Source organism: Aegilops tauschii, chromosome 7 (genome assembly GCF_002575655.3).
Source record: "Aegilops tauschii subsp. strangulata cultivar AL8/78 chromosome 7, Aet v6.0, whole genome shotgun sequence".
Classification (NCBI taxonomy): domain Eukaryota; kingdom Viridiplantae; phylum Streptophyta; class Magnoliopsida; order Poales; family Poaceae; genus Aegilops; species Aegilops tauschii.
In genome coordinates this window covers 438,010,926-438,033,583 of record NC_053041.3, presented here as the reverse complement: position 1 = coordinate 438,033,583, position 22,658 = coordinate 438,010,926, and the positions used below count along the sequence as shown (strand labels likewise).

Genomic DNA, 22,658 nt, shown 5'->3' with positions numbered 1-22,658 from the left:
AAGGAATCTTCATAGTTGGTCGCCAAGCTTGCCTTCCACGCCAAGGAGAGTCCAATCCGGACATGGTGCAATCTTCGGCCTTCGTGTCTTCATAGCCCATCAGTCCGGCCCATGGATAACAGGCCGGACGCCCGAGGACCCCTTAGTCCAGGACTCCCTCAACGGGAGAGGCCAAGGGGCGCCCTAAGTGGAGCCGAATCCCACTTGGGCTCCTGCCCTGGTTCCCCCCTTTCCTTGTATAGGCGCCAGGGGAAGGAAGAAGGGGGAGGTGGCGCCCCCCCCCCCCCCTTTCCTTTCTCCCTTGAGGAGGGGAAGGAAGGAGGGACTTGCCCTCCCCTTTTTCCCTTTCCTAGAGCTGGCCGGCCTGGTGGAGGGGCGCACCAGCCCCATGTGGGCTGGTATGTCCCTCCCTTGGCCCATTAAGCCCATATCTTTGTCGGGGTGCCCAGAACCCCTTCCGGTGACCCTATATGTACCTGGTACCCTCCGGAACACTTCCGATGTCAGAATACCATCATCCTATATATCAATCTTTACCTCTTGACCATTTCGAGACTCCTCGTCATGTCCGTGACCTCATCTGGGACTCCTAACAACATTCGATCACCAAATCACATAACTCATATAATACAATATCGTCATCGAACGTTAAGCGTGCGGACCCTATGGGTTCGAGAACTATGTAGACATGACCGAGACACTTCTCCAGTCAATAACAAATAGCAGAACCTGGATGCTCATATTGTCTCCTACATATTCTACAAAGATCTTTATCGGTCGAACCGTTATGACAACATATGTTATACCCTTTGTCCATCGGTATGTTACTTGCCCGAGATTCGATCGTCGGTATCTTCATACCTAGTTCAATCTTGTTACCGGCAAGTCTCTTTAATCGTTCCGTAATACATCATCCCGAGACTAACTCATTAGTTATTTGCTTGCAAGGCTTATGATGTGTATTACCGAGAGGGCCCAGAGATACCTCTCCGATACTCGGAGTGACAAATCCTAATCTCGATCTATGCCAACTCAACAAACACCTTCGGAGATACCTGTAGAGCATCTTTATAATCACCCAGTTACATTGTGACATTTGATAGCACACAAGGCATTCCTCCGGTATCCGGGAGTTGCATAATCTCATAGTCGAAGGAATGTGTATTTGACATGAAGAAAGCAGTAGCAATAAAACTGAACGATCATAATGCTAAGCTAACGGGTGGGTCTTGTCCATCACATTATTCCCCTAATGATGTGATCCCGTTATCAAATGACAACTCATGTCCATGGTTAGGAAACCTTAACCATCTTTGATCAACGAGCTAGTCTAGTAGAGGCTAACTAGGGACATTGTATTTGTTTATGTATTCACACATGTATTTAGGTTTCCGGTCAATACAATTCTAGCATGAATAATAAACCTTTATCATGATTAAGGGAATATAATAATAACCATTTTATTATTGCCTCTACGGCATATTTCCATCAGGATATCCATGGGTATCCATGTCCATGGGTAAAATTGACATCCTTAGTTGGATTACATCCAAACGGTTAAGAATCTGGCGGACCCTTCACGAAAGGGCTATCACGGATTGTGATAGAAAATGCATCGAGGGAGATGGGCATGAGACCCACGTAAGTTGCCATGGGGGTAACCCAACCTATGTGATCGGAGATCTCGTGAATTAGGACCTAGGAAAACAATCCAGCGGTCAACTAAGGAGAGTATCCTCAATAAACCCACTCCATTGGAGATGCAATAATACTCTCATATTTTGTAAGGCAGCGTGCCTTTTGTCTTAATGCGTTCCAAAGCTTGTTCAGGCAAGATGCTGACCTACAGAGCATTCTTTGGAGGAACACACCTATGTGAGCCCGACTGCTGGTCACAATCTATGAGATTGGGTAATCTCTAGGAAGCTTATGAGAAGGTAAGGAGTATGACTAATAAGCTCCACCCGTGGGATTTAGCCTTCGGCAGCCATGTATCAGCTGACAATAGGAGAAACTTCTGCACGCCAAACTGACAATTCAAGGCCTAGTCCATTATTTAGTTGTGAAAAAGTCTAATCCTATTGCTCTAGGTGGAAGTTCAACTCAACAATCTCCACTGAAATTTCTCATATATCAAATATTGTTTGAAACAGTTGACAAACTTATGTGCCTTGAGATCTGGTGGGGGATTGTTGACTCATAGGTGGGCTTTAGGCCCATATGAACAATGATTCCTGGTTAATGTTGAGGCCCATGTGGGATATGGCAGGTGGTGGGAAGTTTAGTACCACCTTGCTAGTTGAGGAGAGCTAAGACCTCTTTATAAGGTTTGCTCTACCACTTGCGATTGGGAGCTTGGGAAAAGGAGTGGTACATGCGAGCTCCTCCTCCGCCGCCGCCCGCCTCGCCACGCCTCACCACACCTCGTCATGACGCGTGCGCGCGCCGCTGGTTGCGGGAATGAGCCGAGTCGAAGTTTAGTTCAGTTCACTCACTCCCTGTCGCGTAACCTATCCGTCATCTATTGTTCCTTGCTCTGCGCTGCCTCTCGCGATCCCATCCCGACGACCGCGTGCACGGTTGGTCGGGAGAGCAGGTGCCTCCGAAACCCTGCATTCGAGATCCTTCCCAGGAGAATGACAATAAGGTTTTCGGGGAGCGTCTCGACGCGACTGCTTCCGTCTCCGTCCGCTTCTGCTTCCATTACTTCCCCTGCATTGACACCATGGTCGAAGATACCACCGCCAAGAAGAAGGCCACGGACAACATCGAGGCTGCTTCCGTCGCCGCCACGTTGACCTGGCCAACCAGAGGTTATGATATGTTCATCCCACACTTACTCGTTCATGTGCTAGCCGTATATGTTCTGGTCTTAGATGGTTCAACTAATATTTCCAACAGTTGTCGGTGTGTTTATGAAGGATGATTTTTTTTTCCCGTTGCAATGCACGGGCAAGTTTTGCTAGTACGGCAGTAAACCAAGGTCCTCCTTAGTTTGTATGTTGCCTAATAGTCGCCATTGCTTGAGTTGTAACATTGCCTAATAGAGGCCGTTGCTACCAAAATCAATTTGTTTCAGTTTTTTTTCTTTTTACGTCTAGTACTTGTCTAATCTACACTGTTGATACATCTTAGTTTCTTGAGTGTCAAATCACCACCTCTCATTTTCTATCCTTTTAAGTATATAATAGAAGATAGATAGATAGATAGATAGATAGATGGACTTAACTACACAGCGGCGCAGCATGTGAGTCTTCTCCTGCGACGGCTAATTCCCTCTCTCCATCATGCATGCATGAAATGACATCATCAAGATTCTCTTTATTGCCTTCAAACTTTAAAAGTGTTATCATTAAAACAGTTAATTTAATTGACAGTTTAGCTACATAACAGTCGCCTGATTTTCTACTTTTGGTTCAGGCGATTTTCCTTTACTCCGAACATGCATGCATGCGCGAATTGCCTTGAAGTAGCTGTATGCATGTATGCATGGCTGCATGCGGTGCCAGGCATCCATGCCTGTACGCTGCACTTTTTGCCCTCCATGCCTATACGCTGCACTTTTTGCCCTTTTTCTGCGTGTTAGTTTCTTTTATGCGTACGTGTGTGTCTATGTTGTTTGTGCGCGCGAATGCGTGAGACACGTAGGAACCACCGATGTAAGTTAGTTCACATTAATCTTTGACATTTGTATGTGTTTTTTATTTTGCTTTTTTTTATCGGTTTGGTTTTATATGGGTATTCTTGGGATGTTGGGTGAATGTAAATGTATAGACTCAAGTACTATAAAAAATAAGTGTAAATTACAATAAAGTGTGAAAACTTCAGTAATCTTATTTAGTTTTAGTTTTATTTTATTTTCCACTTTAGCTTCTTGCAAGTTTCCTGAATTTCAAATTTGGATCTATCGATTTTCTGACCATTAATTTCTGCTTTGAGATTCATGCTGCATTTTTTTACTGTCCTATGTTGTTTGTTGTGTTGGGATTGTTTTTTTTTTTGACTGACCCGATAGTTGTGTCTGTCGATTTGCTACTAGGCCAAAGCCTATTAATTATGCAATCCAGCCCTCATCTCTTCCTTTGTTTGTTTTATGTTATTTCCGTTTTTATGTGTTTTGCTTTTTTTTCTTTGTTAGTCGGTTTTTATTTTTCTTTTGTGGGTATTTCTGGGATGTTAGATGAGTATAAATGTATACACATAAATATTATGCAATATGTGTGAAATTATAAAATTATATGATAATGTGCTATCAGAAAAAACAACTAATTATTCTTTGCATACTGCAAAATGTGCAATTCCAGTGCCAAATGTTGTGCAGTTTTTTTTTCGTTTTTCTTTCTTTTTAAAAGATGATACCAATGTCACTAATCCACTTTTTCCTTTAAAACTTCATTATTTTGATTTTTTTAGTTATTGTTTTATTCTTTGTTAAATTAATAACAATGCCCTTAGGACACTTTTTTTCTTCGAAAGTTTCATTATTGTATGCTTATTCTTGCATATTTGGAAAAAGCACAATTTGTATGTAATTTTTGTGCAAATTTTGTTATTATTTATTTTAGATTTTTGTTTGTGTGTAATTATAAATGCAAGTACAAAATAATATGTGTGTAAATTATAGTAAAATGCGAAAATTGCACTATTATATGATTATTCTTTGCAAATTTGAAAAAGTGCAATTTTAGTGCAAGTTGTGTGCAAGTTTGGAAAGGTTTTACATTTTCATTTTCTTTCTTCGTAAAGGGTTTCATCATTTCTTATAAAAATTCACTATTTTGATTATTTTTCTTATTTTATTTTATTTTTTCTAAAATGGTAATACCAATGCGACAAATTCATTCTTCCATAGAAAAACTTCATTTTTTAGGTTATATTTCATTTTTTATTTCATTTTAGTTTTCATTTTCTTTTCTTTTGTAAGGATAATACCAAACCCACTAATCCATTACTTTTTAGAAAGCACTTCATTTTCGTTTTTATTGTTTGTTGTAGCTTTTTTTTGTGTAAGTATAAATGCAAGTACTAATAATATGTGTGTAAATTATAGTAGAATGTTAATATTGCACTATTATATGCTAATTCTTTGCATATTTGGAAAAGTGCAATTTCAGTGCAAGTTCTGAAATGTTTTTTTTATTTTCATTTTCTTCCTTCTTAAAGGGTTTCATTCTTTCTTATAAAAAAATTATTTCTTCTCAAAGGGTAATACTAGTGCCACGAATTCTTCCATAGAAAACTTCATCTTTTATATTTTTATAGTTTCTTTTTTTTTGGTGTTTTAGTTTTCATTTAGTTTTCTTTTGTAAGGATAATACCGATCTCACTAATCCATTACATTTTAGAAAAAATCAAGTGCTATCAAATAGTTGCAATCCTTTATTTTTTTACCTTTGCTACGATCATGTGACACTATTTAATTATGTATTTGAAATAAAATTATTTCTAACCAAGTTTAAACAGTATAATCATGAATCACCCAGCATGCAAAAACTTGCATTCCTGGGCATGCAGCACGCATCCAGCCTGGGTCGCGGTGTTGGGCTTTGTGTACGTGAGCATGCACGCATGCAGCCAGGGTCTCGGTGGTGGGCTTGTGTTCGTGAGTATGCACGCATGCCGCTTGTGGACGTGAGCGCGTTGGTAAAAAAGGGACTGACCCCAAAATTTGTTCAGGCGACTTGCCCAAAAACAAAAACCAGTCAACTTACACATAGTCAGTCCCTTTAATTGACGATCCGTTTTCACCATTGTTTGTCGCGATATATTATTCTATCAACTTAATCAAAATTAATAAAGTTTGATTTTAATCAAATCTTATATGCAGACTAAAAAGAAACGAAGGGAGTACAATAGTTGATTAAAAAATACTAGTATTTTATTATTATATGACCAACTTCCACTCTCACAAACTATATATGAGCATGTGCTAGCTCTGGTCTTTTCTTTCCTCTAACTAAGCAAAAATATACTAGTTTATTTCTTATAACTAGCTGACTCAACTCTATTATATTTGCTCTAAAACCAATACATAGCTGCATTGTCCCTTTTCTCCCATCCCATATACTACGCTACCGAACGACAGGGGCGGAGCCAGGAAGTTTTGCCAATGGGTTCACTAAGGATTTGGACATGAACTAACGACTGTCTGCAGTGGCAGAGGGTGCTAATAAATCCAGGCAAGCTCTCCCAAAATCTTCCCAACTTATCCAAGGTGGGGGCTAATGCCCCCCCCCCCCCCCTCCCCCCCACCGGGATGATATGTACATAGGCCTACGTCAGATTAGTTTTACAACCTCATACTAACACTCAAAGGACTACATAAGGAACTGAAGTACCATACCACATATAATTGTTACATAAAACTACATGGTGAATAAATATCAGTTGAATGAAAACATAAAACCCCTTTTCAAACATTTCAAATAAAGTAGTCAAACGCACAACTTTGTACTTTCATAGATAGTTAGATAAAATATTCCTTGTAAAAAAGCAAAATGACATGTTAATTTCTTAAGTTGTAAATAAGTACTATTAAGCAGAACATATAGAGTCACTGTCATTTCCAAGTTTCTTTGATCTTTCATCGTTACTACTTACTAATGGTAAGAAAACTCTCATCCATTAGCAAATTAGAAAACCACTCTTTGATTGATCACCCATTTTATTACTTTTTTTTAGAACCATGGATACAACTTAGGCCATGGTAAGAACACTTTCGTCTCTCATTACATGTTTAGCGTCAACTGGGACGTCGGCGACCATAATAAAATCACCTGATCTTCTCGCGACGGCCGCGAGCTCGTGCGCCAGCTTGTTTTTGCTCCTGCTTACAATACTTATTCCCGAGCAGGAAAACAAAGAGAGCTTCTCCTTCACATCCGCAAGAGTGGCACAGTAAGCCGACCTACTTTGCATGCCCCCCTGCAGCTCCCGGCCGATACACATGCAGTCAGTCTCTAGGATTACCTGACCTCTGAAACGTTTCGCAAATTCAGTCAAGCCTAGCAGCGCTGCAGCCCCTTCTGCTTCCTCCACTGAACTGCACCGGTTCAGGCGCCTTCCAATGGACATGAAAACACGCCCCAAGTGATCTCTGGCCACAGCGCCACCCCATGTGTCTCCCGTCTCTCCTATGAAAGCCGCATCAGAATTCAACTTAGCCATTCCTAGCGGGGGAGCTATCCAATGACTAGGAGCCGGGGGGACTGTCGCTTCCGATTTAGCAGGGTGTAGTGACACTTTGCCGTTGTCCGAATGCTCCCTCAGACCACATGCAGCTACCAGCAATTCATCTTGTAACCTCGTAAGATACTGCACTGATCCTGTAACTGTATCCTTTCCATCCCCATGTACTACATTATTCCTCAGATTCCATGCCTGCCACATCATTAACAAAATCTTGCTCCTGACTTCCCCATGTACTAAATATTTTGTTGACAACAATCATATATCAAAAGCACTGGTCAATTAATTCCATGGAAATCGGCAATATCATTACTAGCTTTACAGGTTGATAGACCAAAGTAAAAGGAGTACGTTTACTTGCCTTGCACCATTAATTTAGCAATATCGGTAATTCCATCAGGACCAACATCATGCAGTTTATCTGAATCAAAATCATCTCGATAAAACTCAGCCAGTTTAGTAAGCTCCTCACATTATAAACAACACATAACTCTTCTCCTAATCTCAATCTTACTTTCTTAAAACTTTTTATGTATTCTGGAATTCCCTTCGGGTTAGTCGTAATATGATAATTAATTTAAACCAGATTCTATCTGAATAAAAGGCTATGTGGGACTAGGAGTAGCGCATCATTTGTTTGCTTGCCTATAAGGGTGGCCTTGAAGTACATCCTTTATTATATTTATCATGATATAATGACTGTCCTTTTTGCAAAATGTTGTTCCATACTAGATCAAGGTTTGACCAAAAAAGCAATCATATAATTAAGGTTGGATAAGACTTGTACAAGCGGGACGGGATATGCTATCGCGTGTAATAATATTTTGAATAGCAGTTGTCGGCTTGGCGCTGGTGGTTGCCAACGTGAGGGCGGTGAGAGAGATAATACAGATATTTTCTATGCCGGCTTGTTGCTGACATATGCCGTATGTCAGCGTGAGGGTGATGAAGGTCATAAGAGTATTCAGATTTATTTTCCATTCGCAAAAATAGATTTATTTGCTTATGTCCATTGTGGCGGTGAAGCAACTCAATCTGAAGATCATGCGTCTAGCCAGCTGCTAGCTACCAAATTGATTTATTTTATTTGGGCTTGCACACTTGCACTGAATATATGGACTAAAAGGCTTTTTGTCTAATGCAGCTAGGTAGTCAATGGGTTCAAATATGATTTTTTGTTGGGTTCAGACATCAAGTACATGTAAAGCGCTACGTTATCAACTAAAATTTTATTGGTGTCATTTGCACTCAATGCTTCTATGCTAGCTACGCCTATGCCGAACGACCTACATCCATAAAGTTAAGTGCCATACGAAATACTACATCAACTTTCACCCATCTCACCTCCTTTCATCGAAGCTGTCCTTTCATCCATCTCCGATCCTTTCATCAATGCCGTGCCGTCCTAGCGTTTGAAGTGCTCCAAAAGACGAGAAATGGCGTCCAGGATGGTCGCTGTCGCTGCACAGCAGTCCACAGCGATCCGGTACTTCTCATAAGTACTCGGAGGTCGTGCGCGTGGGTCCTGTACGTCAATCCCGTGGTGTGGCGGTGGGGCATGTACGTCAATCGGGTAGTGCTGCGGCGATATCTGAGCTACCTGAGGAGGCACGGTGCTCACCCCGGCGGGCGCTGGCGTGGAGGAAAAAGCGGAACCCGCCGGCGCTGAGGTGGAGGTGGGTGCACCACCATACTGCTCCAGCACAAACAATGTCGACCCGCCAGGTCCTGAATCCGAAGAACTCGCTGCTCCCGTGTACTGCTGCAGCAGTAGAGAAGTCATCCAGGCCGGGGTCGTCGCGGATGTCGCGGAACCCGCCGGAGCTGGCCTGGAGGCGAGTGCAGCACCATACTGCTGCATCTGAAATGATGTCGAGCCGCCGGGTCCTGAAGCCGAAGAAGCTCCCGTGTAGTGCTGCAGCCGTAAATAGGTCCTCCAGACCGGTGCCGTCGTGGAGCCCGCCGGTGCCGCACCGTAGTGCTCCATCTGAAAGGATGTCCCCCAAGAAGAGGCTGGTGACGATGGCGCCAAGCTCGCCGGGGAGACCTCCATCGCGTCTGTGGCTGTCTAGGTGGAAGAAGATGGGGCGAAGCTCGGGGTGGCGAGCGCGAGGGCCGTGGATGGGCGTGGCACCACGGAAACGTCCATCCCCCCAGCAAGGGTGTCGGTGGCCGTCTCCGTGGAAGAAGACGGGGCGAAGCCCGGTAGGCGAGCGCGAGGGCCGTGGACGGACGTGGAGCCGTCAAATTGGCCTCCTCGGAAATCTCCATCCGAGCGTCGGTGGCTGGCTCGATGGAAGAAGACGGCGCGAAGCCCGGGTAGGCGAGCGCGAGGGTCGTGGACGGATGTGGAGCCATCGAATTGGCCTCCTCGGAAATCTCCATCCGAGCGTCGGTGGCTGGCTCGGTGGAAGAAGACGGGGCGAAGCCCGGGTAGGCGAGCGCGAGGGCCGTGGACGGATGTGGAGCCGTCGAATTGGCCTCCTCGGAAATCTCCATCCGTGCGTCGGTGGCTGGCTCGGTGGAAGAAGACGAGGAGAAGCCCGGGTAGGCGAGCGCGAGGGCCGTGGACGGGTGTGGAGCCGTCGAATTGGCCTCCTCGGAAATCTCCATCCGGGCGTCGGTGGCTGGCTCGATGGAAGAAGACGGGGCGAAGCCCGGGTAGGCGAGCGCGAGGGTGGCTGGCTGCGTGGAAGAAGACGGGGCTAAGCTCGCGGTGTCCGCCTCGGGTATCCCCGTCAAGGCAGAGGGAGCCGCTGCTATCCCCGGAGCGGACGTCACCGTAGCAGCTTCTTCTGTCTTCCCCCAAGCCGACCTCGCCGGCGCAGCTGCTGGTGCTGCTGCTGCAGCGCAGCGGCAACACAACACGATCAGGAGAGCGACGAGGCCGGCGGCGGCAAGGGCAAATGCCGAGCAGATGGCAATACTTTGCCAGGAACCCCAAGCGAAACCAAATAGCGAAGGGCCACGGGTTCCGGGGTGAGATCTGGGGAGAGAAGGCAGGGTGGCTGGGATAGGCCGGCCGAAAGATGGCGTACAGCAGAGCAACAGGGTCAGAAGGAACAACGCGGCTCGCAGAGGACTGGCCATGCTGAGCTACTAGGGGCGTGTTCGGGAGCCCTCCGGCTCCTCAGCTCCACAACTCCAGGTCTGGAGCTGAGCCGAACGCTCCAAATCATAGTTGGAAGAGAGAAGCGAAGGCGAACGTTTGGTCTATGGGGACATATGTCCCCGTTATCCAATGCGTCAATCAGTGCGTCACGATTGACAGATAAAGTAGCGTTTGAGCATATACTGTTTGAAGGCAGAGTTGGAAAAGTGGAATATACAGCAGACGAACAGTGCTGTACTAGGCCTGGAACAGGTCGGTACAGGTTCCACGGGCAGGGACGACGCGTTTTCCATCGTCGATCGATAAATGCTATCCTGCTGGAGGACGCCACCTTTTTGCAGAATCGAGGTCCTTGTCAGAGACCTGGCGTCAAATTATCTTGGTTATTGCTCGTGTAAAAACTGGGTACGCGTTAAGTATAAACAAACTAAATTGTTATGTTTTGAAGCGATGGAAAGGAATTGAGTAATACGTAAAAACGAAAGGTTTGCATAAAAAGGTTAATTCAAATGTATTCTTAAAATTGCATGTGCTAAATATACCGTTTGCAGGAATGAAAGTTATGTCAATTAAGTGGACATGAATCTTTGTAAAGTGAGTCACAGTGATGATGATTATGTAGCAGTGACAGCCTCGAGGGGTGCAATCTATTATATATAATTAAAACAAGAGTACAGTCACGCATGAACTGATGCATGTCCGAATTGGAAAGGAAAAAGGGGAAATAAAAAGTAAAGCTCTTTACACATATCAAGAGCAATATAGCAGGTCTACCTACAAACTCCAAGAGCCACACGTTTGCATGCATCGAACACATGGACAATATGGACTAGGCAATTGGCAAAAAAAAACAATTGTCTGTCCGATAAAGGATGCAAGCTGGTATCTTCTCTCACGTGATCCATCTCTTCTTCCCTGAAGCAGGTTCCACGTCCCTTGCCACAAATGTTTATAGAGAAGATCAATTGCTAGGGTTTCCAATTTCTTAGCACTATAGCCATCACTTCTGATCCTTCCTTCCCCGTCGTCGGCGAGGCACCCGCTGAAGCGCTCGACTAGCCTAGGAGAAGAAGAGTAGGGCAGGTTTAAATCAGCAGCATGAGAGATAAGGCGGCCATAACTAAGGTGACATATTGAGGAGCAGGACACAGCGATAGGGAGACACAGATTGCTTCTTCGGGCTTCGTCCACTTCTTCACCTTGGACATGCATATCTCCCAGCACCGCTGCCTCCAAGCGAGGATGCATGTAACCACGGTCCAGCGGCAACAACTTAGGTCTGAGACACTCCGCCTACAAGCAACCACAGCTGACGGCTATGCGATGCTCGAACTCCGACTCATCTTTGGATCATCATTTCTCAGGTTTGTTCATCTTCTGCGTACCTCAATTTTGTGGCTTCTGGAACAAACAGATATGCGTAGTTGAGATGTTAGATTCTCCATGGAAGTGGTTAGAGCCTTAGACTAATGATGTGCCGCATGACCTTTCATAGCTACCTCTACTCTGATCGGATTTATACATCAAGGTTAATCTTATTTGCAAAGATATAAAAAATTATTTACATGATCTTTACAACCAAAATGCGTCACTGTGTATGAAAGAAAAAATATTTATGGAATTGCACAGAATTTATTTACATATTCATCATAGCAAAGATGTGTCATTCTGCTTCAAACAAGTTGATGTTGATTTGAGCTAATAATACATGACCATTGTAGCACTTACAGGAGGAACTCAATAATATTTTTTATAGCGGAAGGAGGAACTCAACAATTCAACAACTTTTTGATTGACCAACTTATATGACATGAACTTTTTCTAATAATTGTTCCATTTAGTTTTTTTTAACGGTTGTACATTACACTAAGATTCGTTTTGTTTCTATTAAATGATGCTGATTTAGCTAATAATTTCTAGACATCCATGGTCCTCCCGAAAATATTCACTCTATACTTATTACATATGTTTAAGGTGCACGGTTTTACAATCTCTAGATTGCCTTCCAGATGCCCAGATGCTCAAGGAATGTCTTGGTATAGCTGAAAATAAATTGTGTGGCGAGAATATCATAGCTTTCTTATATTTACATGTATGGATAATATTGAAGCATGCATCAGGCTTACGTGGTAGCCTCAAATTAGAAAGAATTGAATCAAGGTATGCAAGGAAATGTACACAGCTCTGACTGACATCTTTTTTTCCGGTTCAGTATGTTTTCCTTATATCTTACAAACATTTTGTGTGACCATGTTCAAGAGCACTGGTGAATAATGGAATCTGAAATGGATACACGTACATGAGGTAGAAAGACATACGTGTATTCTCTAGGATCTACATCGAAGTGAAGTTGTAGTACTGTATTGATAAGTCTGAGCTTAAGTGATGAGGTACCATAGATCGTTGGCTAAGCCAAGATGGCTCGGGTATATAGAAACTACTACATGATATTGTTGTATAAGGCATTTTTAGGTGCTTATTTTTAGTTTCGCCAGTCGTTGGTGCTTAAGATAGCATGCATCGTCTTTTCAAGTTAGCCACAAATTTAGAATTATTGAAAATGATTCTAGGTATGTACGGAAATGTATGAAGCTTCGACTCGCATCCCCTTTATCAGTTCAGTATGCTTAAAAACTGCACCGTTGTTCTGAGTGACCATGTTCATGTTACATGTTCGCCTTACACTGGCATTTATCCTATTGTGGTTCTTTCCCTCTCTCTGATATACAATGTAGCAATATGTTTCTTTCTATGGTTGGTAAATCATCATTCCACATTTTTCTACCGATAAGAGCATATGTGAAGAATATAATTTCAAATGCAATCAAATGTGCACGTGAGGTAGCAAATCATACATGTCTACTATGAGATTTAAATTGCAGGAAGTTGTCGTACCGAACTGACAAATATGAGGCTTAAGTGATGAGGTATTATGCAGCATTCTCTATGCTTAACCTACATTTATCCAACACAATTATATTTTTGGGTTACTTTTCCAGTCAAGGTAGTGTATTGGCTCTGAAGAAATTTTCTCTACAACTTTTGCTAAGAACTTATCTGCTAATTATGTGTTTGTAAATTAGTATTTTTGTATTTTTAACTATGACAAGGTAGAATATTATTTTGACCTGATTGCATTCATTGTATCATTAATTAGGATCCTACCTGCGACCACTTTTCTATTTCTCTTGGTGGATCTCAGTTTCTCTTCCAACCGCACAGAGAAATGTACTGATATATGTGGGTTCCAACATAAATAATTTGGTCTTATGGATAGGGTAGAAATACAGTGTGCATAGGGCTTTTCAGATGGTTTGTAGCCTGCCATATTATTCTCGCATTACCTACATGTTATGAACATAATGGCTTCTTTCTGCAGTCGTTCTTGCAATTTTTTGTTTCACTTATTAATCTACAAAATTTTATCTACTGCAGTGCCAAGCTTCACCTATGTTTTAAGAAGGTGAGCTAATTATTTTTGTCAGTTACTTCCGTTCTGATATGCAGTCCCGCATCACTAATTCATGACTGCAACTACTTTTGTTTTCTTTTAATTCCATGCAAGTTGATCTTTGCACGGATCCTCCAAATTTTATTGGCAGTAATGTTTCTCACTTCGTCACATTTGTCTTTAAGTGGCTGACATAAGTATGTGCTTGACTCTTTCGTATAGTTCGCTACATTTTGTTACAGATAGATTTGAATTACTAATTTTGATTTGCATTGTAGTTTCTAGCACCTCAAACCGTACTCCTTATTTGTGCACCCATTGGTGATCAATTGTATCACCACTCTACTTTTCCACAGTATGAGACAAATGAAGCAATTCTTTCAGATGCTTGAGAAGGTTATATTTAGCTTCGGCTAACTTCAGTTGGATAATCCATGTTGTCTGAGAATAATATCTATAGGATATTCATATAACATCTTTATCTGATTAAGTTACCTATTTTAAGCAGATCGGCATTTCAAATTCCAGAATGTAAAGGTTGAGCTTATGATCAATGGCGGATCTAGGATTTGAAAACAGGGTGTCCTCCTAAAAAAATTGACAACAAATATGACATTGTGAACGTTCTAACTAACTACCAATACCACAGAAATAGATCGATATGGTCTTACAAACATACTAAACTTGTCAATTAAGTCTCATTTTTGCATAGAAGACTTAGAGACAATCTAACTAATTTACTTAATATCAATTACAAATTCATAGTAATATAATTCAACACAAATTATGTACTGAGTAGTACAGAGAAGAGCAAACCCTCGAATCAAAACTTGGTAATCGCCAAATGGGTAGTGGACGAGCTGAACTGGTACCTCAAATCAACACGGATGGTTGCTGGCTGCCTGCGGCCGAGCGCCGATGTGCGGATTGGGCGCCGGCGCCAGCGCCGGCTTGCAGGGGCACGACTGCGCAGTTGAGGTGGCGCGGCCGCCGTCGAGCCCCAAACACCGAGCGGGCGGGACGGACAGGCTGTGGTCCTGGGCGCCCAACGATCGGCTACACAGGCGGGGACGCGACGAGCGAGCAAGATGGCGAAATCCGGAGGTCGCGAAAGGAAGCGAGCGGCTGGCTCGATGCGTCGGTGGCTGGGTCTGGAACTCCCTACTCTTTTTTTTTCTTTTTTGAGACATGGAACTCCCTACTCTGGTCTCAGCGGCCAGGGCAATCCTGGCTGCGTGAATTTTTTTTCTCAGCAATCTCAGCCTGGGCAGAGGGTCATGAATGGTATTGGGCTTTTATTTTATTTTATTTTATTTTCCTGGCCCATATTGAATCAGATAGGCTGGTCCAAAATTCCAGGGTGGGCCTAGCTGCCTTCATATCAATTTTACACACGTCAGAACATCCCTATGAAATTTGTTTTAGCCAGAGACATTCATAATATGATATTTCACCTTTCGTATTAACTGTATTGTAAGATCGAAAGTTTTCATTCATTTCTATATCAAGAAAACAGCAAGTTATAATGAGCTTAGGAAATAATATAATTGCAATTCCGGTCATATGTATGTTCCGTATTTTGTGATCTTTTGAAGCTATAAGTACTGCATATGATTATACCAATTTTTGTACTCGATGATTGAACCATGGCCGTACACAAGTAATGGTAGGAAAATCTAACCTAAACATGTTAAAAAGTGTCCCCTACCTGGGGTCCTTACATTAAAAATGACAATAAAAGTAGAACTATCCATTTTGAGAAACATAGACACATGGACTGCTAGCACGCGCAGGAGCATTAGTTGATGAACAAACTATTCATTATAAGGACTGAGAGGGTATTCTAGCAATGACTGGTGAATGAACACTGGATTATGTTGCCATGGATTATGTTGCCATACAGGGATAATAAGTGAGGTAATAGGAGTAAGGTGAAAAAGTGAAAATACAAGGAAGTAACTAGAGACATGACATTGCACCACTAAAAGAACAAGACTTCTATATGACCAATAAGAAAAACTACTTTTAGATACACACAATCGATGCTTACACCGGAATACTATTCACACGGTAAATGCTTAAAATTCTTACATTGTTGGCTAAAATCCGGACAAAAATCATTGATGCTAATAGACCATTGGATAAGAAACCAAGTGAAAAATACAAAAAAAATATGTATTATGAAATCTATGTTGTACATGACAAATAAAGGAGCATATTGAGTCATGTATTATGCCTTATCTTATCACATAAGGACTGTACCAACAACTTCAGGAATTAATAAAAGTCGTGCAAAATAAGATCTCACAATGTTTATATCTAAAAATTATAGATGTACCGTATATATCTAAAAAATATAAGAAAATCTCAAATATAAAGCACCGAATATACACCCATATAAATATAACAACACATAAAAATCTAGCCGCGCAAATGCGCGGATCACCCCGCTAGTTTTGATATAATTACAGACGTGTTACTGTAATATGCATCGTAAAGTAGGCTGTTGGCTGGCGGTGGCAAAATGCTGGTGAAGTAAATTTGGGTGGTTGGTTGCTGGTGATCTTTTAACTGTAGCGTCGGTGCAACAGTTGGGGTAAAAAGGAGAGCCTGTGCATTCAGTCTGTCCATTTGGTTGTGAACAAACGCCTCCACCCAAGTGAAGCGAAGAACAGCTTTGTGCCTAACGGAGAGGGAGAAATTTCAAGTTGGTGGATGGAATGGAGGGACTGCATTCATCTAAGGTAACATATTCTCCATCTTTGTGGTAGATATGCTTAGGAATTGTAGCCAGGTCAAATTAGTAATCTCTGGACAAAAATTGTTCAGGTTTTGATAGCAACGAGCAGATCTGAAGAAGAAGACGATAAGAGAGAGTTAATCCGTGGTGATGTTGTTAGTAGTAGCAGCCCGGTAGATGTTGCTAAGGACTCCTATCCAATAGAAGATTGTGGAAGCACAAAAGGATCATTCGGTGGTGTTGGTAACAATTTCAAGGGGCATGGCAGATTCGGAGCATCGGATCTGCAGAAAACTAAGGAAATTAGGAATTGAAGGGGTTGAGTGGATAAACAAAATGGTGCACACAGATCTTAATCATTCAGCTTGGTTAATGCTTAATGTCATGCCTGATGAGCGTGCTCTAAGAATTGGGGTAGATGATTGTGACATAGTTCATATTAGAGAAGCTGCGACAGCAAACATAACTAGGAACAGAATGGGTGGTTCAATAAATATTCCAGTTTGTGAAGGTGCCCCAAGCCATAGTGAAATCAAAGTTGTGCGAAGCATACTGAAACTTTATGATGTAACTGAAGAAATAACAGTTTCTGAACTTGTTGCACTGTTGTTGGGAGAAAGTAAGAAGGGGTTGGAATTAGATGAGGAAGGCGCTTCACGCACGGAGAGATCATTTGCAATGCTTTACCTTTCTATTGCACTTGGTCCGGTGGAGAAAAAATGTTGTGTGAACAGGAGTTCTTATATGATGGTGATACTTTATCCTGATTTGAAAGATGTCAATTGGGGAAAATATGTCGTTGATGAGATAATAAGCGGTGCAAGGAAACTGAACCGTGACAATCCACTGCTTAACATAACACTGAAGGAAATATGCCCTAGGGGCAATAATAAAGTTGTTATTTATATTTTCCTTATATCATGATAAATGTTTATTATTCATGCTAGAATTGTATTAACCGGAAACTTAGTACACGTGTGGATACATAGACAAACAGAGTGTCCCTTGTATGCCTCTACTTGACTAGCTCGTTAATCAAAGATGGTTAAGTTTCCTAGCCATGGACATGTGTTGTCATTTGATGAACGGGGTCACATCATTAGAGAATGATGTGATGGACAAGACCCATCCGTTAGCTTAGCATAATGATCGTTTAGTTTATTGCTATTGCTTTCTTCATGACTTATACATGTTCCTATGACTATGAGATTATGCAACTCCCGAATACCGGAGGAACACTTAGTGTGCTATCAACGTCACAACGTAACTGGGTGATTATAAAGATGCTCTACAGGTGTCTCCGATGGTGTTTGTTGAGTTGGCATAGATCGAGATTAGAATTTGTCACTCCGTGTATCGGAGAGGTATCTCTGGGCCCTCTCGGTAATGCACATCACTATAAGCCTTGCAAGCAATGTGACTAATGAGTTAGTTGCGGGATGATGCATTACGGAACGAGTAAAGAGACTTGCCGGTAACGAGATTGAACTAGGTATGATGATACCGACGATCGAATCTCGGGCAAGTAACATACCGATGACAAAGGGAACAACGTATGTTGTTATGCGGTTTGACCGATAAAGATCTTCGTAAATATGTAGGAGCCAATATGAGCATACAAGTTCCGCTATTGGTTATTGACCGGAGATGTGTCTCGGTCATGTCTACATAGTTCTCGAACCCGTAGGGTCCGCACGCTTAACGTTCGATGACGTTATGAGTTATGTGATTTGATGACCGAAACTTGTTCGGAGTCCCGGATGAGATTACAAACATGACGAGGAGTCTCGAAATGGTCAAGACATAAGAATTGATATATCGTACGATGTTATTCGGACACTGGATGAGTTCCGAGAGGCACCGGATAATTATCGGAGTGCCGAAGGGTTATCGGAACCCCCCGGGGGAACTAATGGGCCTCAATGGGCCTTAGTGGGAAGAGAGGAAGGGCCAAGAGGGGCTGGTCGCCCCCCCCTTGGGTCCGAATTGGACTAGGGGAAGGGGGCGGCGCCCCCTTTCCTTCCCTTCCCCCTCTTCCTTCCTTCTTCCCCCTCTTCCTTAGGTGGAAACCTACTAGGACTTGGAGTCCTAGTAGGATTCCCCTCTCCTGGCGCGCCCTATGAGGGCCGGCCGGCCTCCCCTCCCCTCCTTTATATACGGGGGCAGGGGGCACCCTAGAACACACAAGTTTCTCTTAACCGTATGCGGTGCCCCCTCCATAGTTACACACCTCGGTCATATCGTCGTAGTGCTTAGGCGAAGCCCTGCGCCGATAACTTCATCATCACCGTCGCCATGCCGTCGTGCTGACGGAACTCTCCTTCGGCCTCAACTGGATCAAGAGCTCGAGGGACATCATCGAGTTGAACGTGTGCTGAATGTGGAGGTGCCGTACGTTCGGTGCTTCGATCGGTTGGATCGCGAAGACGTTCGACTACATCAATCGCGTTACTAAACGCTTCCGCTTTTGGTCTACGAGGGTACGTGGACACACTCTCCCCGTTCATTGCTATGCTTCTCCTAGATAGATCTTGCGTGATCGTAGGAATTTTTTTGAAATACTACGTTCCCCAACGGTGGAATCCGAGCCAGGTCTATGCGTAGATGTTATATGCACGAGTAGAACACAATGAGTTGTGGGCGATAACAGACATACTGCTTACCATCAATGTCTTACTTTGATTCAACGGTATTGTTGGATGAAGCGGCCCAGACCGACATTACATGACCGCGTTCATGAGACTGGTTCTACCGCCGTGCTTCGCACACATGTGGCTAGTGGGTGTCTGTTTCTCCAACTTTAGTTGAATCGAGTTTGACTACGCCCGGTCCTTGTTGAAGGTTAAAACATCACACTTGATGAAAAATCGTTGTGGTTTTGATGCGTAGGTAAGAACGTTTCTTGCTAGAAGCTCGTAGCAGCCACGTAAAAATTGCAACAACAAAGTAGAGGACGTCTAACTTGTTTTTGCAGGGCTTGCTGTGATGTGATATGGTCAAGACATGATGATATAAATTGTTGTATGAGATGATCATGTTTTTAAAAGTTATTGGCAACTGGCAGGAGCCTTATGGTTGTCACTTTATTGTATGAAATGCAATCGCCATGTAATTGCTTTACTTTATCACTAAGCGGTAGCGATAGTCGTAGAAGCAATAGTTGGCGAGACGACAATGATGCTTCGACGAAGATCAAGGTGTCAAGCCGGTGACGATGGTGATCATGACGGTGCTTTGGAGATGGAGATCAAAGGCACAAGATGATGATGGCCATATCATATCACTTATTTTGATTGCATGTGATGTTTATCATTTATGCATCTTATTTTGCTTAGTACGGCGGTAGCATTATAAGATGATCTCTCACTAAATTTCAAGGTATAAGTGTTCTCCCTGAGTATGCACCGTTGCTACAGTTCGTCGTGCCGAGACACCACGTGATGATCGGGTGTGATAAGCTCTACGTTCACATACAACGGGTGCAAGCCAGTTTTGCACACGTAGAATACTCGGATTAAACTTGACGAGCCTAGCATATGCAGATATGGCCTCGGAACACTGAGACCGAAAGGTCGAGCGTGAATCATATAGTAGATATGATCAACATAGTGATGTTCACCATTGAAAACCACTCCATCTCACGTGATGATTGGACATGGTTTAGTTGATTTGGATCACGTGATCATTTAGATGACTAGAGGGATGTCTATCTAAGTCGGAGTTCTTAAGTAATATGATTAATTGAACTTTAATTTATCATGAACTTAGTACCTGATAGTATTTTGCATGTCTATGTTGTTGTAGATCAATGGCCCGTGCTACTGTTCCTTTGATTTTAATGTGTTCCTAGAGAAAGCTAAGTTGAAAGATGATGGTAGCAACTACACGGACTGGGTCCGTAACTTGAGGATTATCCTCATTGCTGCATAGAAGAATTAAGTCCTAGAAGGACCGCTAGGTGCAAGACCCACTGCAGGAGCAACTCCAGATGTTATGAACGTGTGGCAGAGCAAAGCTGATGACTACTCGATAGTTTAGTGTGCCATGCTTACGGCTTAGAACCGGGACTTCAACGACGTTTTGAACGTCATGGAGCATATGAGATGTTCCAGGAGTTAAATTTAATATTTCAAGCAAATGCCCTGATTGAGAGATATGAAGTCTCCAATAAGTTCTGCAGCTACAAAATGGAGGAGAATAGTTCTGTCAGTGAACATATACTCAGAATGTCTGGGTACCACAATCACTTAACTCAACTGGGAGTTAATCTTCCTGTTGATAGTGTCATTGATAGAGTTCTTCAATTACCGCCACCAAGCTATAAAAGCTTCGTGATGAACTATAATATGCAAGGGATGGATAAGACAATTCCCAAGCTCTTCGCGATGCTAAAGGCTGCGGAGGTAGAAATCAAGAAGGAGCATCAAGTGTTGATGGTTAACAAGACCACTAGTTTCAAGAAAAAGGTCAAAGGGAAGAAGGGGAACTTCAAGAAGAACGGCAAGCAAGTTGCTGCTCAAGTGAAGAAACCCAAGTTTGGACCTAAGCCTGCGACTGAGTGCTTCTACTGCAAAGGTGAAAGAACATGCGGTGCCCCCATGTTTAGTTTTGGTAATTGATGCCAATCTCTATGGACTAATGGTTGCCTTGAGTTATATTTGAAGGATTTGTCCATAGGCATTTCTTGAAGTCCATGTGGTGGTTTCAAGGAGTTTATGTGATGACCAATGTGTTATTAAGGAATTATCCAAAGATTGGTCATGTGAGAGTTGAACTTATTGCAAGCATGTCTTGAAGAAGAAGATTGTGTGATCATTCATGTTTACCTTCAAGACATCATCCAAATGAAGAGAGTTGGAAAGAGTCAAGGTTGATCAAGACTAAGTCAAGAGTGAATCAAGTTGATCAACACACAAAGCGCACAAGATGTACCGAGGGATCAAGCGATCCCATGGTATGGTAAGCATTGTCAATTACGCTTTGTGTACTAACCCATGGTCTTCGTGAAAGTTCTTTGTGGGGTTAGGTTGCGGTGTGCAAGTTCAAGTGAAGCATCATGAAGCAAATGCTTGAAGCTTGCCGTCCATTGTGGTGACAATGGACTTGTGAAGATGTGTGGAAGAGTGGCTCACCCATAGTGGAGTATGGGGGAGCAATCAACTAGTCTTCATCGAGCCAACGCAACCAAGAAAGGTGGTCCAACTTGAGGGAGTCAAGATCTTCATCATCTAGCTCAAGTGGACCATGTGCAAGGCAAAGGTTTGCTCTTGATAGGTTTTCTATTTTACCGGTCTCATGATGGTAGTTGGGAGACCGGGTTATAGGATCGATTGCCGTACTATCAAGGGGGGCTCTCGATGAGTAGCTTGATCGTATCGTTCATAGAGAGCTCAAACCATTGCATCCTTGCATCATCTTTATTGGTTCTTGTTTAGTTCTTCTCTTTGTGAGTTTTGGAGCTTATGGTCATCTTGATGACAAGCTCGAGTTCGTCGAAAACGGAGTTCACTCGCATCTTCTATGATGTTTTCGATGTTGGAGGTTATGCCGGTTCTTCTCGGTTGGAGGTTTCACTCTTCTATTTGTTGGCATACCTCCCCTGCCTCTTCTTACTATAACCAATCACTGTTTTGATGCTACTCGTCTTCCTCTATCCAACAAGCTTGAGTTTGCTCAATTCGGAGCTCATATGCAGAAGTTATGGCAGTTTTGGTCTCAGCGGTAGTACCGCGGGCCGGAGCGGTAGTACCGCTTGGGTGCTACAAGCGGTAGTACCGCTCTAGAGCGGTAGTACCGCTCCAGAGCAGTAGTACCGCTGGTAGCCCCCAGCCGTAGTACCGCTGCGGTCTCGTGCTAGTACCGCCTCGATTTGAGGGGTCTTTTTCGTGTCGGGTTTTACGGTACTAGCCGCGGCAGTGGGGGCCGTAGTACCGCTCGTATGCAGTAGTACCGCCCTGACCACTGCGGTAGTACCGCTCTGGCCCCAGCGGCAGTACCGCGGGGGGGAGCGGTAGTACCGCTGGCCAAGCGGTAGTACCGCTCTCTGCGGGGCTGGTGTGGGGGGTAACGGTTGGATTGTTCCCCCCACTATATAAGGAGGTCTTCTTCCCCAATGAACCTTATCCTTTGAGCTCGTGTTCTTCCCCCATTGTTGACCTTCTTCGAGC

The 22,658-nt window shown here is 43.2% G+C and overlaps 1 protein-coding gene and 1 long non-coding RNA gene across 3 annotated transcripts; one reads left to right on the top strand and one right to left on the bottom strand.

Annotated features, from left to right (window-relative positions):
* Positions 1-8,301: 8,301 nt before the first annotated feature.
* Positions 8,302-16,232, bottom strand: LOC141027211 (uncharacterized). Of its 2 annotated transcripts, XM_073504193.1 has the most exons (3): positions 14,624-14,911; positions 11,500-11,701; positions 8,302-11,360 (listed from the first exon to the last, which is right to left on the bottom strand). In XM_073504193.1, the coding sequence occupies exon 3, from the start codon at positions 10,276-10,278 to the stop codon at positions 8,968-8,970; it is 1,311 nt and encodes a 436-aa protein (XP_073360294.1). In that variant the 5' UTR covers positions 10,279-11,360; positions 11,500-11,701; positions 14,624-14,911; the 3' UTR covers positions 8,302-8,967. The 2 variants fall into 2 exon arrangements, with proteins under 2 accessions (XP_073360294.1, XP_073360293.1); XM_073504192.1 differs by having other exon boundaries at positions 8,302-11,701; positions 14,624-16,232.
* A 129-nt stretch (positions 16,233-16,361) lies between these two features.
* On the top strand, positions 16,362-17,319 carry LOC120970002 (uncharacterized). The gene is made up of 2 exons (XR_005764770.3): positions 16,362-16,495; positions 16,581-17,319. It is a non-coding gene; the product is annotated as an uncharacterized lncRNA (long non-coding RNA).
* Positions 17,320-22,658: the final 5,339 nt, after the last annotated feature.

Coding starts and splice junctions, on each gene's coding strand:
- LOC141027211 (XM_073504192.1), bottom strand. CDS start 10,278: ATGGCCAGTCCTCTGCGAGCCGCGTTGTTCCTTCTGACCCTGTTGCTC.